The 18,986-nt window shown below is 33.1% G+C and overlaps 1 protein-coding gene across 1 annotated transcript in view; it reads left to right on the forward strand.

Annotated features, from left to right (window-relative positions):
• The window catches only part of ss (aryl hydrocarbon receptor spineless), a gene marked incomplete at its 5' end in the record, with an annotated part of 86,438 nt that extends 70,747 nt beyond the window's left edge, over window positions 1-15,691 (forward strand). The window contains 7 exons of the mRNA XM_013310393.1: window positions 7,340-7,434; window positions 8,734-8,823; window positions 13,056-13,265; window positions 13,398-13,585; window positions 14,230-14,336; window positions 14,484-14,625; window positions 14,717-15,691. Coding sequence (XP_013165847.1) covers window positions 7,340-7,434; window positions 8,734-8,823; window positions 13,056-13,265; window positions 13,398-13,585; window positions 14,230-14,336; window positions 14,484-14,625; window positions 14,717-15,497 — 1,613 coding nt within the window. The remainder of the gene's footprint in view (window positions 1-7,339; window positions 7,435-8,733; window positions 8,824-13,055; window positions 13,266-13,397; window positions 13,586-14,229; window positions 14,337-14,483; window positions 14,626-14,716) is intronic.
• Between the last annotated feature and the right edge of the window lie 3,295 nt (window positions 15,692-18,986).

Consider the following 18,986-nt stretch of genomic DNA (forward strand, 5'->3'; position numbering starts at 1 on the left):
CTATTTCCACTGATCTCCATATGGTTGGTTGAAAATGACACCTTTTGCATTATTTCGAATTAAAACCACCTTGAAGTTCCTGACTGTTAATTATATATATTGTACAAATAGGCACAGAATACCACGGTTTATAGCCTCTCTATATGTAGAGGTCAGTGGGGAATTTCAGAGTAAATCTACACCAAAGTTTAAAGGAAAGAATGATACGTTTTATAATTACAGGGAGTTAAATTATTAATAGAACTGTATGTCTTCTTTCCTTCTGACTGAAAATGATAAACATTAATAAATTTTTGGGCAACATTTTGTAATAGTTCGTTGGTTATAATTCATAAAACTTATTTTATTCAATATAGCAGCACGTAAAATAGCATACAATATTATAATAGATTTTTCAAACACAAATTAATTCAATAAATACTATTATTGATATTTATTCACACGTCTGCTGTCTATAACAGACGCGTATCAAGTGAGCTAATCTCGCGATTAGCGCGGTCGCTTGTGACGTTCCGTTGCACGCAGCCGCCGCGACATGTCATAATTCATGACTCACGACAGTTGTTACTACTACTTAGACAATCGGAACGTACAGACATATGTCTATAAAATATTCTACATTGTAAGTTTACTTTAACTATACATAATTTTTTTTTATATCATATATATTTTTATATCATGGCAAACGAGCGAGCAGCCACCCGAAATCGCTGAAATAGCGAAGTGACCGTTGCCGTTCCGTGCATATGCGCGGAAGGGTAATCTTTAACACTAAACTGACACTTTGGTATACTTTATGCATAAGGAGTTAGTAAACTTGCATTTGGTAAACCAGACGAGCTATCTTCCTTCTTTATTTATAACATACTAGCTGTTGCCCGCGACAACGTTCGCGCGGTATTAAATAAAACTTAGTAAACAGCTTATGAGTTCTTCCAGACTATGTTTTACTTGTGTGCCAAATTTAATCAAAATCCAGTGAGCCGTTCCGGAGATACCTTCAACCAAACATCCATCCATCCATCTAAGCATTCGCATTTATAATATTAATAAAATAAGAAGTAAGATTGAGATGTCTAATATAGTAGTACTAAGCTAAGATAATTGTGTGTTTTTTTTTTCAAATAATGACTTAAATTAAGCTCAAAAATTCATCAAGAATCATATCAAATTGTTTGTTAACGGGGTCAATAAACCCAACGGCACTCGTTCATGATAAAGGCTCGAGAGACCAATATGCCCTTTTAAAATATTCCAAGCGTTTACAAAATTGTAATTTTAAATTTAGAATAAAGGATCCTATAACTCTCGTGGATTCCCACAGGGAGCGTTGACAGGCAATGATTTAAAACCTCTTTGCTCCTTAATTATTACGAATCTTGAAAATATTTACATCTCTCTCTAACCTTTGTATTTGTGATGCGTAGAAGTGTTGCTATCTCATCGGATAGGCCTACGAAGTTTATAGAGACATCTTTTACTGCTGATTTATTAAGCATCGACGAGAAATGTTATCGATAATGTTTACTTTAGGAATTAGTGGTTAGTACAGAACGGATACCGATTTATGTCTTCGGGTTAATTTGATATGGTAATCACAAATGTATTTTATAATTTACAAGTCCAATAGGTAACACAATGATGCGTTTCGTTGTATTTTAAAATGGTGAAATATTTTATTAGGTAAATTTTATTGTATTTTTGTGTTAATGAAACCTATGTAATATGAGAATATGTTTTCTTTTACTTTTCTCTTTACATTAAGGTTATTTACTATTATGATAATTGTAATAGCTACTCTGAGACATTATTGCATTCTTTGATCACAATTGAATTTCATGTACATCTTACTAATATAAATGCGAATGTTTCGATAGATGGATGTTTGTTAGAAAGTATCTCCTAAACGGTTGCATGTATCTCGCTGAAATTTGACATAGATGTAGAGCATAGTCTGATAAAACGCATAGGCTAACTAACAAGTTTTTTTCTAATACTGCGCGGGCGGAGTCGCGGGCAACAGCTAGTATATCATACTTTAATTGCAATAGTCGATCCACCGTAAACCATTTAAATCATCATCATCAGCTCACTATACGTCCCCACCGGGGGGCTCAGAGCCTACCCTAAGTTAAGGGTGAGTAGGCCATAGTCAACCATGCTAGCCAAGTGCGGGTTGGTTGAAATATTGAATTTACTACTTGAACTTTAAGGTGGGATTTAAAGTATTGAAAAAAAGAAGAGTCAAGGTTGTTGACCTCTAGACATCTGTCGTTGTGTTTCAAGTATTTAGATATATCTTCAATCGGTGAATAGGGTTGGTAACATTAGTTTTTTTCACCGTTGGCCGGGCACAGGTCACGGTGATCTACCTCGGGGTTGCCCCCACGTGCCATATTGTAAAACGGTTGCTACGGACAGATGTTCTCCCTCAAAATAAGCTTTTAATTGCCCCAGGTGAGTTATGCGTTGTTTTGTTTTCGGTCGGTTTACGAGCCGCCGCCTCAACACCTTTGTTTAAGCGGAAAAATAGGTTATTTTATTTTTTATTTAATTGTAAAGGATTCAATGGATGAAAGCTCTAGGATATTGTTTTGGCAACCCTATGATCCTTGTGTACCACAGAGTAAGGAAAATAAAATCTAAATCCCTAGTTGTCTTTGGTACTGAATTCCATTACCATGATTTTTTTTTAATATTAGCAGATTTTTTGTAAATTTACTAATATTTCTTTTACCATTCCAACTAAGCTCTAGGCTTGTGCTAAGATATGGTTTACGACAATAGTCGAATGGCGGGATTCGAAACCCCGACTTTGTGATCGGAAATCCGTATCCTAAACCATTAGGCTATTCACGCTTAATTTACCTAATATAAATACAATTCTTGTCTTGGTTTTGTCATATAGATATACGACAATGTTTATAAGTTTATGTTTTTTTTTTAATCAAAATTAATTAGAATAAGGTTAAGTTATAACTTAGGTAAGATTGTAAGTAGAGTGTCGTGACTGGCGACTATTAAACGAGCAATCAGTTGGAGCGACTTGAGGACAATTATCGACTTTTGTACCCACCTTATAACTTAACCTTTGTTATTGTTTCTATCGTCACTGACAGACTAATAACCTTTTGAAGTCTTATGATTATTTCATACTATGTTTACAGGATATCTTCATACGAAAAAGACAATTTTAAATAAGTATTTATTGTAAAACTAGCTGTCATGTATATGCCAAATTTCACAGAGATCTATTCAACCGTTCTGGAAATACCTTCAAACAAACTTCCATCCATCTAAACATTCACATTTATAATATTAGTAAGATCATCCTACATCCGTACCTGTGGAAATGGACAGGCTATAAGCCGTGAAGTTTTGTTCCTATTTGATTTCCGCCATTTTGGTACTGGTGTAAGCGGTGTTGTGTATTTAGCGTCGCCAGGGGGGGGGGGGTATTGTATTTAAAAATATTTTCATCTCTCTCATTGTCTTTGAAAGAACAGAGACCACTATACTCAAAATAAGTGCACAAAAACGTACAACGAAAGTAAAATTATATATATTGTTATAAATAAAACAAAAGAAAATCACCATCAGTCCACTTTCTTTTTTCATAAAATGTTATATGTTATTCATTACAAAATTACATTTTCCATGAAAATATTATGAACATGGTCACACTGTTTTAAATCTGATTTGCATAAACATTGTAATAAAGGAGTTTCATAAATGTGTCACAAGAAAAAAAAACACGCGACCACTAGAAAAATTAGCTTTTGGATTTATAATGCAAGTGGAATACGTTAGTTGACATGTTGAGCGTGAAACATGAAATAAATGAATGCAAGATAATACCTTAAAGGAGTCCACAAATATTATGGCACAGATAGTGATATTTATATCAATGCCTTTTATATTTTTTTTTATATTCATCATCATCAGCTCACTATCCGTCCCCACCGAGGGGCTCGGAGCCTACCGTAAGTTAAGGGTGACTAGGCCATAGTCAACCACGGTGGCCCAGTGTGGGTTGGTTGACTTCACACATATCTTTGAATTGCTTCTCAGGTATATGCAGGTTGCATCACGATGTTTTCCTTCACCGTAAGAACGTCGGATAAATGTACATATGTAAATCGGAAATCGAAAAACACATTGGTACATGGCGGGATTCGAACCCAGGACCTGCAGATTGCAAGTCAAGTGCTTGACCCCTGAGCCACCGACGCTCTTATATATTATATGATGGCAAACAAGCGAATGCTACCCATAGACATTCACAGTTTCGGATGCTCTATCTACAGAGAAGGATATGCACAAAAATAGAATATTCCTTATCATTCCTCTTCCCTTACCCATCCAGGCAAGACGACTAGGTCTCCGGGACGTACACTCATCAGACGGCATGCGAAATTACTTCCACTAGACGTCTGTCTTCTGAATGGTCGTGGTAATGCAGTGAGCTTACCTATTCGTGCAACAGATGGTTATTGCTGGCGTCTACCACTGTTAATATATAATTCTTTGCGAATTTAAACAAATAAAAGCTAGTTAAAAAAATTAGAAATTACTCTTGGCTCATCAAAAAGCTGTTTAGGCATACGAGAAATTACTATTTCAGATTTCTAAAGACAGTAGTACAATAGAGAATGTCTCTCGGAACAGGAGTAACATTGAATTCGTGATTGTAATTTGTCTTTTCGATATTTATTGTACGACCAGTAGCATGACTAAGTAAACAGTAATCGTCTTTGATTTGTCATTAAAACATAATTTTAAGTAATTAGAGACGCGTGTGGTTGGTAAAAGTGAAAGTCGTCATCATAACTGCATTCTTTATTTCCATTTAGAGCGGCCATACACGGACCAAAATGTGTTGTCAGTGATACCTTCAAGTCGGTATGCGTCGTTTTTCCGTTACCTTTTTGTGTAATAACCAAACTGAGGAAGTCGTGTCGGGGCACTGCGCAGTTTCCCGTGTATGTTCCCTTTAATTGTAAAATATACAATAAATAAATGTCGCCTGAGACTACGTCTGCGCGGAATTAAAAAATAGTGCTACCTTCTAACAAACATCGCAAACTTTCGCATGTATAATGTTAGTAACATATGATACAACTAAACAACAATAAACATGTATAAATACATAAAAAAACAACATGATATTAGGGAAATTGTCATATTCAATTTAAAAATAGAAAATAAAAATAAAAACAATTCATCCGCGATAGTCGGCGACATAATGGCGATCATACGAGTGATAAGCCCACCTCACCTCCGATTAGTGAGGTATCTCACCACGTTATCGATAAATCTTACCGATTACAGACCGGCACTATCCCGATCTTTGAAACTTGCAAAACAATAAATCGAGCTTCTATAAATAAATAATAGATGGCACTGTAAATAAAAATTAAAGATTCGAAGACGATAACTTGTTGTTTATCGACACCTGTTCACATTTACAGATAGTTACGCGCATCTTTAATTGCATGTTTAAATTGCTAAAATAAAGTTATCTTTGCTTTTGTCCTGTCTTAAATTCCAATATTTATTGACACGTTTAATTATGATAAAAAATAATGCAAACTTGTTAAGATTCGATTGATAGGAAAGTAATGGAAATGTTAATGAGACCAAAGCTATGTACAACTGCTAATACGTTATTTATTTATGTTCATTTATTATTTCGAACTTTATTTTATTACATGTTTTATTTAATACAACGGTAGAAAACCCAGAGAACATTTTTTTCGTCTATATATTTAACAGTTTTAATTTCGACAAAAGTATGGAATTACTGTGCGAAAGAGGACATGCGTAGGAATGGGGTAGTTTTGGATATGACGGCTGATAGAGATGTATGGAGGAGTACATACTGTGCCGACCCTCAATAGGGATAAGGGCAGGTTGATGATGAATTTTAATTTCGACAATTGTGAATCTTAAATCACGTTTATGATAATTAGGTTTATATGTGAAATTTATTTGACTAGAATGTAACTTTGAGACAATATACATTACAAGGTTTTTCTTTGTTTATCGCATAAATAATAAAAGCTCTATAAAATAAAGAATTCAAATTGAATACCTATACTATAATTCAATGCTGCATTTATTATTGACTATTGATTCCTAGTTAGATAATCGTCAATTTTTGAAGCGCGTATCGACTATCGATAATTACATCTAGGAACTTCACTATCGTCCACATGTCGCATCACACGGCACAGTAATTGGCCACTCGGGGCGCGGGACTTTGCGACTGTTGTTTTTTTTTATTATTGTTAATTTTAATATCGCGAATATTGTGTTACGATTGTTACATTGTTTGTTTAAAATATAAATATTTAATACATACATGAACATGGATATTTGCTAAAAAATTTATATCTTATTCATCATTGCTCACTTCTATCTTACTAATATTATTATAAATGCGACTGTTTAGATGGATGGATGTTTAATTGAACGTATCACCGGAACAGCTCAACGGATCTCGCTTAAATTTGGCATAGTTTTTTTTTAATTCCGCGCGGACGGAGTCGCTTGCTACAGCTAGTATGGGAACCACTACATAAATTATGATAACCTAAATAATTACCACAAGCTCGTGCCATTACAATTCAACTAGATAATAAACATATCTATATGCAAAACATTATGTTCTCTTAAAATATTATGTACATTTATAGACAAACTAAATTACACCTTATTGCTATGGAATTTAAATTTAATATCAATTGTCCTCTACACAGCTTCCCTATTCGAGATTTGATTTGTCATATTATGAAACACGCCTATTTGCAATACGAAACCATGTTGAACTTTAATCTATTTTCTACCTTATTCCAAAGGAATAAAGTTTATTATTTGTTACCATCATATGTAAATGCTTGATTAGTTAAGCTGTAGGTAGATAAATTTGTCTGCCCTTTGATATTATCATAGTTATAGTGGGTTTCTGTGACCCTTTTTAAAACATACTGTTATTTCCGTTTTGTCAAATATACGATATACAAAGATGACTATACGTTTTATACAGAGATTTTGGTATCAGAAACCCATTGTTAATTAATGAGACAGATTGGAATCTTTCACATATGCGTAGGTACATGATATTTCCCTGAGAGTGTACAGTATGTTTTTTTACTTAGACTTGACTTTTTTGGTATCCACATCGTCAAATATTCGGTTTATTTTGTGTAAGTGTTTATTTCAGGCCAATTTTATTTTATAATTTTTTCTGTATCAAATACTAACCCACATTTACTGTACAACTTTGGAACAACCTGTATAATATGTGTAGCAATAAAACATATGCGTTTCTTTGCAGTGGTCATGCACAAGGAGAAGGAGGAGATGCACGCACATCGCCGAGACCACGTGCACTACGACCACGCCATGCCGGACGGAGAGATGTTCCTCCAGGTAAACATTTAAAGACTAAAACCCAGGTCAACCAGACATACGTCAACTTAGTAAAGCTGAGATTTACACAAACCGACTTAAACAGAAGTAGGAACGATAAAACGAAACCCAATTAGCAATTACTAATTTAGATATATCTTGCTAATATTATGAATGCGAATGTTTACATGGATGGATGGATGTTTGTTAGGAGGTATCTCCAGAACAGCTGAACGGATCTAACTGAAATTTGGCACAGATATAGAACATAGTCTGAAAGAACTCATAAGCCATTATTTTTTTTGTAATTCCGCGAGGACGGCATTGCGGGAGACTGCTAGTTAAAGATAAAGTTGTTAGCGCGTACTGAATAGCGATAAATGTATAAATTCTATCAAAATGCTACTGTAACAGTATTACAAGCTATTTTAGTTTGCTTCTTATCTTTTTTAGCAGCTATTACGTTGAGACGATAAATTAAAGCGGATTGTCCGATAATAAATCAATAGAGACCGCCGAAGCCATAAATAAGTACAGGCAACAGACCCGTACTTAATATTTCACGATTTCGACTTACCGTAAACGCGTTTCCACTGTCCAATACGGCACGATAATATCAATAAAATATTTTTAATTCAATTATTTTGGATCTAATGTTATATTTAAAATCAAATAGCAAAGTAATGCTTATTTTTAAATAAATAAAGTCAGCCTGCGGCCAAAACTTGATTGGTGTACCATATTGTTATTACCAAATCATGGCCTGGAATGTTGATTTTTAAGTTAATTGGCTTTATTAAGTGAGTCTGTCCCTAAATCTTATTTCCTGGTACAAAATAATTTAATATACTTATTAAACTTAGTCAATACTAAACTAATCTCATAATTAACTCTAGTTGATTTTATATCAACAACATATTTCAATTTTAATAATTATCTTATCGTTTAACAATGGAAACAGATCCGTTATGTCTTACGACTAAGTCACGTCGTAAGTCAGGCGCGTGTCGCCCGGTTCTCGCGAAATTTTAAACATACTTATAAAAATAATTGTTTTATTCGTTTGGCAAATCGTTTGAATTTCCACAATCTATTATGAATTGTATATTTCCATGTCCTAGTTCCAGCTATACATAAGCTGTTCGATGTGTGTACAGTCAAGGAATTTAATTCGATTCCCACTTAAAATCAGTCAGTACAGCAAACTGTCATTGTTGTTGGTGAAATTAAGTTTTACTTGCAGTAAAAAAAAAACAATAAAATGTATTAAGAAATACAGTTAATTATTGTACATTAAACTATTTATGTATATCTTTGCAGGCTCTCAACGGTTTTCTGATGATCCTAACTTGCGAGGGGGAGGTTTTCTTCGCGACGCACAGCATTGAAAGCTACCTCGGTTTCCATCAGGTCAGTAAACAATTTAATTAATTTAATTGGCTAACGGCTAAATAAAAATTGTTAAGTGGCCACGCTTAGTGTAATTCAAAAACAGTATGGGAAATCTATACTATGGTATACTATAGTCTTAGTTAAACGTTAATGTACAGTCAGCTGCCAATATGTATACATTTACTAAACTTTAGACATTTGTATACACCTTCGATTTTTATTTTTTTTATGTTTTTAAATTCGTCAGTAGCATGTATTTATGGTCATAAGAATGACCACGTACTTACATATTATTGACACCAAAAGCGTATATAAGCTACTAAAGCATCGTATATGTATACATTTGTGCAGCTGACTGTACATTAATTTAAAACCTTTTGATACATCATAGAACGTGATTACAAGTAATAATATTAAAAAAAATACAAGTACTTAATTCCCAGCGTCATAAACAAACGCTTTATTCCATCTAACACGCGTGTTCCGTATTTTCTCTTAATTAATTATAACATTTGGTTAAAGTAAAAAATGACCTAATTTCCTGAATAAATGATAGCGCATAGTATTAATCAACAAAATATACGAAGCCCGGGGACGTTTTCGAAACAATCCACCCGGCGCACTGGCACCATAAAAATATTAATTACCGCGATAAGTGTACTTAAAACGACTTTAACTTATATTAAACTACCCTCCGTTTATCGAAAGTTCTTTTTTTTATCGCGCCCTTATCGCCAAATGGAATATAACTGCTAAAAACTGCGTCAACATTTTCAGCCAGTTATATTTTCATTGCTTTCGTTTATTTTTCTTTGTTCTTGCTTTTGTTTATAATTTAACCAGTTAATTGGAATTTGTAATTATAGTGTTCTATTTTCAAATTGGAAGCCGTTATTTTTCAAAAATATGCTATCTCTACTTTTTACGTGTGAATGAAAGAGACAACATATATTAATATACAAGAGTTTCTGCACTGAAATTCACTATAAGGAGTACAATATGAAAATTATACACCAATTTTTTTTAATATTTTTTTAATATCAGAATTATTCGTAAATCTATTAAACATTTTAACAACATTCTTAAAGGCGACAGGCGACTCAAAGCAACATACCTGATAAAATTTTGACCCATGTAATTAAAAAAAAAAACTAATTGTGTCGTAAAGAAATGGACAATTAAAAGCTTGTAAAACATAACAATAGCTACTTGCGATGTTATACATAATTCATATAGTATATGTTGAATAACTTTACATATAAAAACATACATAAGTCGACATTAGCCAGCCAAATATGGATGTAATGTTTATTCTAGATTGTTTAAGATTCTATGTCCAGGCTTTAAAATATTAGTAATAACATTAACTAAATGTCACTTCAACCGTTGTAATATATGCAACCTCTTTAATTGATTTTTTTATAGACAACGGTCATATAAAAGAAGAAAAAAATGACAATCTGGAATATTAAAATTTAGGGCTCTTGAATTTTTTTAATGTTTCGCCAATAAAAGGCTTGTGTTCGTGACATTAAATTTAAAAAAAAAAAGTAGTTTTAAAATTTTACTAATATTATAAATGCGAATTTTTGGATAAATGGATAGATGGATGGATGTCTGTTTGATGGTATCTCTAGAACGGCTAAACGAATCTCGATAAAATTTGACGTAGATGTAGAACATATTCTGAAGGACACATAGGGTACTAATTCTGTTTTATTTTAATCCCGAGCGGACGGAATCGCGGGCGACCGCTAGTACCCAATAAACGTACAAACAATGATGCTATTTAAAATCAAGAAATATAAAAAAAATACAAAAACTGCGCTTATATAAACTTCTATCATTAATAATGCCCTTCGCATAGCTAATAAAGTCACAGTGAAATATTACTATCAGAGTTAAAAACCCCCAATTTCTGCTCAAATCCAACCCTAAGCTATAAAACTTTCAGAGGAATACAATCGTAGCTGTATAAATTTTATTTTCCTACACCCCATGTTCTGAGTCGCCTTTGTTTTCTATATCACCGAATAATACTGTTACCTGAACTTTTACGTTGTCAAAGATTAAAGAAGAATCAGATTTACCCTATTAATAATTTAGAATAGTGGATCTAGATAAAGTTTGTGAAAAAGTAATAACAATTAGTTCATGGCTTCCTCCAGGTGGACGCTTGATCGTTTGCCAACCAAAAATATAAACAAAATGTTATTATTATACAAACGTATACATAGGCTACTATCCAATAAAAGTTCCGTCAAAATCGTTCCAGTACAGTTTGAACTAATGCGGACTTGCAGACATACAAATATAAAAAAAAAAAATTCGTTATCAGGAAACCAAATACATCGTGTGTACAATTTTACTTGAATTTTGCTTTCAAAATTAATATAAATATTATAAGTCACCTACAAGTTGTTTAATACCTAATAGCGACTCTCTTGTTAATCTTTGTACGTCACCGCAGGGGTGAGTAGCGATTAAACAAATCGATTTGGAAATCATTAAATCGAGCCGGGCCACTCGCCACTTCCTGACAGACGCACGGCACGCGCACGATCACCGATACGTAAGGGTCCGAACAGATGCTATGTTTTTATTGTATACACACTATAGACAATTCTAATGTTCCAAGACATCTTGGATACGCCTAATGGGTTATTAATTTCAAATAAATCTTATACCTAACCCGATTGACGACGACTGCTATTTGGCGAACTCGATTTATACTAAAAAAATAAGCCCAAAAAAAGACAAAACGAGTATGTAACTAAATCAAATATATGCAAATAGTTTTTAGTGTAAGGTGTTACTAGTCAATCAATATTACTTTTATTATAAAGGAATATAGGGTAGTGAAGAAGATAATTACCATATTAAACATAATTCATTATAACTCCCTTCATTTAAAAAGTAACAAACTATAAACATTATGGAATCATAAACTAAATCGATACCAATGCCACCTGGTGTTGAGCTTTCAGACTACACGTTTGGGGTCTGCTAAATAAGTAAAAAGTCATAAACAGAGGGGTGATATAATAGGATTCTCCGCGGTGCTCATTGACCATTAATTTTAAAGCCCAGCTTGAGTTTGAAAGATCGTTAGGGTTTGTTCCTGTATTGTAACATCAAATGAATTGTATCTAAAAGTTGCGATTCTGATTGATTTTGATTCTTTTACTTATAAATGCAAAAGCTTAGGTTGAATGGATGGATGTTTGCTTCAAGGTATCTTAGGAACGGCTCAATGGATCTTTATGAATGGCACCGATCTAGAACATAGTCTGGAAGATTATATAGGCTACTTATTATTATTTTTTTTCATTCCGCGGAGACGAACTCGCAGACGACAGATACTTTCTGAATAATTTTAAGAAGTATTGTTTAAAATAGATTTTTTTGTAATAATGATTATTTCTTAGTAATCCAAAAGTTAATGACAATAGCACCATAATACTATATAAACTTACAAAAATAAAAATTGAATCATATAATAAACAAAAAGAAATCTCATAAAGAATGCCACATCAACAAAACAAAGTTTACTACCATAGCAACAATGTTCGACCCCGGAACACGAGGTACCAAAACCAATTACCCAACAAATCATCCTCTGACGTTTATGCCAATGCAATATGTTTGTACCCACATCCTAATAGAACCCCATTTTATCTACGTAAAGCTCACGAAATATTTTTATATCCGTATGATTCATTTACATGACAGCATCAAAACAAGGGGGCCAAGTATAGTGCCCTGAGGGATCCCCATTGATTATCAATTAGTTTTGTACTTGCATCATTTGTTGTCAGCGCATTTACCGCATTATTTACTCGTGCTTTTGTTACATGACGTGTTTAATATATCTATGAAACGATTGCAAGCGAAAATATACCTTAAACTATATGATTAAGGTTATTGATAGCTTTAGAGAAATCCAAAATTAACATGTCCGTCTTCGTTACAGATGATTTCGTAATGATGTAGCACGAATTGATTTCTAGGGTTATCGATGGTTTATTGATTTACAGTTCATTCATGACTTGCTCTTTTTACACATTTTGATATTTTTCCCTTTGCTGGTTATGAATCGTTTAACTCGTTACTTTGATTTAATTGGATGTCATTTGGTTAATTACTTCCTCATTTATAATGATAAACAAACAGTTTTTACCTTATCTATTTTAAATTCTAGACTTCCTAGGTTTGTATTATTAAATTTTTCTCTTTTTCTTTTATTACAGTCAGACATAGTCCACCAATCGGTATATGAGTTGGTGCATTCAGAAGACAGAGAGGAGTTGCAACGGCAATTGTTATGGAATTCTTTCTTATCACCAGAATCTAGCAATCTAACCCTCCAAGATGTTCTCAGACCAGAACGAACTCATCTTCTAGAACGAAGTTTCACCGTCCGATTTAGATGTTTACTTGACAACACCTCTGGATTCCTGGTATGTGCTATATAGAAATTTTAACACTATAATTCTAGTACTAATAAAATGTTCTTATTCATTATTTTAACATAACTGGTTGAAGTGAAGGTGATGTAAATAATGATGAAACAATATTTATGTCTTCAACAGAGGCTTGATATTCGGGGTCGTATAAAAGTTCTCCACGGTCAAAACAAGAAGACTGAAGAGCCTCCGCTTGCTTTGTTCGCAATCTGCGCCCCGTTCGGCCCTCCTAGCCTGCTAGAAATACCACAGAAAGAAGTAATGTTCAAGAGTAAACACAAACTCGATCTCTGTCTAGTCTCTATGGACCAAAGGTAAGTATAACCAAGTGCCGAAGACTTAGGAATTAAAAAATAACGTAAACAATACAATAATGTGAAACTACAAGATCCTAATCCATTTTGTTCATTAGATTACGAAAATGATATTCAAAAATAATGAAACTAAAAAAGAAAACAATGTAACTTTATTACAAAATGTTCCTTAAGAAATATTTTCAATTTAGACTGAGGTTAAAATAGTACCGTCGATTTTGATTGGGATAAAATAGCCTGTGAGCCTACAATACCAAACAGGATACAAGGTAACAGAGCGAGTGGAACGGACGAGGCATAATTTTAACCATCAATTATTTTTTCGTTCGAAACCGAATGCTCCGTACAAAATGTATAATTGTCAAATAAGAGAGACGGCGTAACCAACGCGTTTATTGATACTTTGTGATGTTATGGGTTTTTGATGCTTGAAAACGATCGACACGGTCTGACACAAGGCTTAAGAATTCCAACAGACAGGACGTTATGTAATTCCATATAACGTAACGTCCTGTTATAGAAATTTATCCTACCATTGAGTTAAAATATTTACGATCCATATTCACATGATCTACGGAAATATTTCCCTCATTGGTACAAACGTCCTTAAGATCGATATGTAAATTATCAGTTGTTTATTTCAGGGGCAAAATGTTGCTGGGTTACACGGACGCTGAGCTTGCCAATATGGGCGGCTATGACCTCGTTCATTACGACGATCTGGCCTACGTGGCTAGCGCACACCAAGAGTGTAAGTATTATAATATTTGTGCCCTAAAACCTCTACAAACATGCTAAAATTTATAAGGTATCATTCACCAGCTAATCTTTTAGAATATGAACTAAAGAAACAGTGGGACTGGAGACAAAGTTGATTCAAAATGTATTAACATTTCAGTGTTAAAGACTGGTGCATCAGGGATGATCGCTTATCGTTTCCAAACCAAGGATGGTCAGTGGCAGTGGCTGCAGACGTCTTCCAGACTCGTTTATAAGAACTCTAAGCCTGATTTCGTCATCAGTACTCACCGACCGCTTATGTAAGTCACATTTTTTATTATGTATACATCATTTTCTGTACATTTCTCAATTTTTCCATTTGTTTTATACAATTTTTTCTCAACATTTCAGGGAAGAGGAGGGAAGAGATCTTTTAGGAAAAAGAACAATGGATTTTAAAGTGAGCTACCTCGATACTGGCCTTACGAGTCTATATTTCTCCGAAACTGAACAACTATCGGGATGTGAGTCCACAGTTACCACACCTCCAAGAGCCGCGAGACGGTACAAGACCCAGCTCCGCGACTTCCTCTCAACTTGCAGGAATAAACGCAGAGTTCCTTCTACTCCAGCACCTCCTCCAGTTGACTACCTAGCTGCTGATGCTGTTGCAGCAGCGTATACTAACCTCAATGGCGCATATACGGGCCCTTATGGAGAGTACCCGCCAGCACCCGCGTTGCATTACGCACCGCCGCCTCTGGATGATAGATTTTTAGCGGCGGATAACCTCTTTCATCAATATAAACCTCTCCCGTACCATTACACGCCTTACGCGCCCAATGGCTTCCTAGAACCAGCCCCACCTCCCGGTTACGAGGTGGCCCCGGCGTACCATAGGCCACCTTCAAGGGAGTACACGTATGTTGATAGTACTGGTCGGTATATGAGTCCTGTGACTGGACAGGAGAGAAGGTCTCCCAGTGTGGTGCCTGGGCCCAGTCCGGGTGGGTCTAGTGGGTCTACTGAGCAAGAGAGATTACAACAGACTCAGCCTTCAGAGATACCGCGGCAGACGGTGTTGATGTGGGGTGCGGGCGGCACTGCTCAAGAGGTCCCCGTGGAATATTCCCCACCGCAGGTTTGGCGCTATCATCAGTCACATTACCACACCGCTGAAGCTACTCAATGAGTAGATGTTAATTTTTATTATTATTTATGCAATCTCTTAATATTGAATAATAGACCTACATTTTCTTGTTTCTATAATAATAGATCCTAAAGACGAACGACGAGGAAGAAAAATAGTTACCATGATTTCTAAAATTATAAGTACATTACTTATAGAAGACGAACAATAAATTATTAACGAATCTGTTAATTATTAAAAAAGCTAGTGAATCTTTGTGATTCAACATCAACAATAAAACAATAATTTGTACACACACTATATTTAAATAAATGGAAAATAAAATAAAACGAGTTTCATTTCGTTTCATTTTATTTTTCAATCAGTAAAATAAAATTAAATAATTAAAAGTTCCCTCGTCGATCGCTCGTCTATTAAGTAGGTCTTGTTAGACTAAAACAGGGTCTTTTCATTATCACGTTTGTAGATATCCTTATGTACATTTATATCGAAAATATTCAAAATAAATATCGATTTTAAAACATGATAGTCCATCTTTATAGTTAATTATTATTATTAAATCACGCGATGCAATCACACACGTATATTAATATTTTTTGTAAATAATTCTATTTTAAATGATAAAAGCTTGGGCTTTGTGTTACAGTATAATCACCGAGTGTTCGCTTGATAATGAAATGAAACGAAGCGTTCCAAATTTAAAAATTGTTTCATTTATTTTTTTAATGAGTTCATTTATTTTATCCGTTCAACCACCTAATCAAGTATATCGAGCTTTATTTCCTAAAAGGTTCAAATAACAAAATTCGTGTTTAAAACAGATTAAATATTATTTTTAATGAAATTATTTATCATTTAATTCAAAATTAGTTAATGAAAAAGATCGCTTCGTTTTATTTTCAGTATTAAATTAAAGTTATTTATATATTATTAAGAATATATCATATATGAAGATTTTAACATATCAGTACTTCCGTTAAGCATACAAATTAAGTGCGATTGTCCTCATAACTTAATTCGTTACGAAAATAAGTTATCATAACTTAATTTGATAGAACTTCCACTGCTGGCGCAGCCACCTAAAGAAACCTTTGATAATGATATTCATAACTTTAAAAATAAACTAAATCCTTTTCTGTGTATTTTAACTTTATATTATTTTTATTCTTTATCTCCTTGACATTATTATAAATGTCATACATCTATATTTACCTTACAAAAGGCCCGTTACACAATATTCGAGTGAATCCTGAATAAGCTACTTCAAACTTATTTGACAAATAAAATCTTCGCATTCCACAATCACCAAATAAGCTGTGAAATGCAATCTATTTTGTCAGGAAGTTTTATTTGTCATTTAATTTATTTGTTTTTTATCCAGCACTTTAATTGAACATTACAAACAGACCATGTAGGAGATACGTGTGTTTTAAATTGATTGTGTTAAAGATTCGTTATAGTTATGGGAACAATTGCACAATACATTGCCATGCCAACGTCAGTCTCTGAGCACTTTCTGTATATACACATTGCGTGCCTTTAACACATAGATCTCAGATAATTATATATTTTAATAAAATTATATTCTTCTGACGGTATATCCATGTCTTTAGAATCTAAACGAATAATAAAGAGGAAAGATTTGATTGTTTTCCATCGAATAGGCTGCGAAAATACTGGAGCGATTTGAATAATTTGAATTTCATTGTTATGAAGCTACACTATCCCTGGGTGACAGGCTATAATTATTATTTGATTTTTTTTCCTCACGAACAAAGCGCGGGCAACTTCTAATACTTAATACCGTATTGTTATAACGCTCGTTTAGTGTACAATATTTAAAAGATAAACTTTTTATTTTGTACTTTTTTAAGAATCCAATCAAATGGTTTTACAAGTCTTATTTGGAACTTTCATGTTTTTTCTCACAAAAGTATAAAACTGTTATGATGTCAATCAAAACTTTGAATTATTTTAATTAAATGATATGGATTCACCGTCAAAGGATTTAATATCAAATGACAGTTTTTAACATGATATCCATTGTGCTACAGTGAGGCGGTGTTGGCAGGCAATCCGGAGTGCGGTACTCGCTCGCCGATTAGAAATAAGTATAATATTAATGAGATTGTATTGCGAAAAACAATAGAGAAATTGTAAATGAATATAAATAACATAGTTGAAATAACAATAATTCCTCAAGCTTTTGAAGTATGTTTCTAATCACAGTTGAATTTTAGCGACAAGAATTTTGTTCATTGATCCACTTATTTTTATACAAAGTTTGAATTTTTTTATTGTTCTTCGCTATGCTAATATCAAACATTTTGTCTTCTCACTGTATATTCCTTAAAATTGTATTGTTAATACGGGTTGCATATACAAGTGCTGCCACACCGTGGCACAATGTGGCACCAAGGGTCCTAACTCTTCTTCCAAACATGAGTACAGTAAGTGTATTGACTAAAATTATTTCTGAATAAAAATTTTATAAACGTCGCCAGATAAAAATTAAGGTAGAAACTTATAAGGTAATAATAAAAAGTAACTAATATGCCTTCTTTTGGTGATCTCTCTGACGTTTAAACATCTAAATGAAAGTAATTATTAATAATAAACTTATCATGTTTTACTCATTGTATTCTATGATCAAATTGGCGACGTTATAATCACAATATTTAATTGCATATCTTATTATATTATAAAAAACACAATTATTAAAAAATTATCCGATTTACTAGTTTGTAATTCGCAAAATTGTGATGTAATTTTCTATCCACAATATTCCTTTTCATAATTATAAATAAAAAGTTTGCTCGAATGTAATAGTAAATGTAAATAAATAATTAAGGTAGACGCTTTATTACGAATACATTTTCGTACATATTATAATGAATTATTCATAATTATTTAATTGAACATATAATTAAGATGGAAATATCAATACAACTTCTGTATTTATTTTAGCATAGTGTTATTATGTAATTAAAAGAAAATCAAATAAATTTTTCAAGCCACTGATTCCTTTTTGTTTTATTATCACAACCAGATTTAACTTAATTTACGCGTTATAAAAAGCGCCATCTATTGCGAAGATATAAAACATATTTCGTTCAAAATGTTAAACGATGTAAAAATTTAAAAGTGAAAAGATGTATTAAAAAGACATTAGTTGATAATTAAAAATATTGTATTTTTTTTTAAACAAAAACAAAAGTTGTGAAAAAAAAAGAAAAATATGTTTAAGAAAATAAATTAGTAGCGACATCTTACGGTGGATAGGATAAGCGCTTGTACGTTAAGGCAAACATTGTTTTTTAAAAAAAATTATAGAGGGCGCTTTAATAAACACAACAAAATTATTTTGATAAAAACATTGTACTGGAAACCTAGTATGAATATTTATCAAAACGTTTTCAATAGATTAACGACAAAATTTGTATACAAATCAACAATTCTCAAACAAATTTTATCTATGACGTTAAAAAATAAGATTTCGCAAATGTCACGAATATATTCGTAATAGATCTG

The sequence above is a fragment of the Papilio xuthus genome, unplaced genomic scaffold, assembly GCF_000836235.2.
Source record: "Papilio xuthus unplaced genomic scaffold, Pxut_1.1 DF827714.1, whole genome shotgun sequence".
NCBI lineage: Eukaryota > Metazoa > Arthropoda > Insecta > Lepidoptera > Papilionidae > Papilio > Papilio xuthus.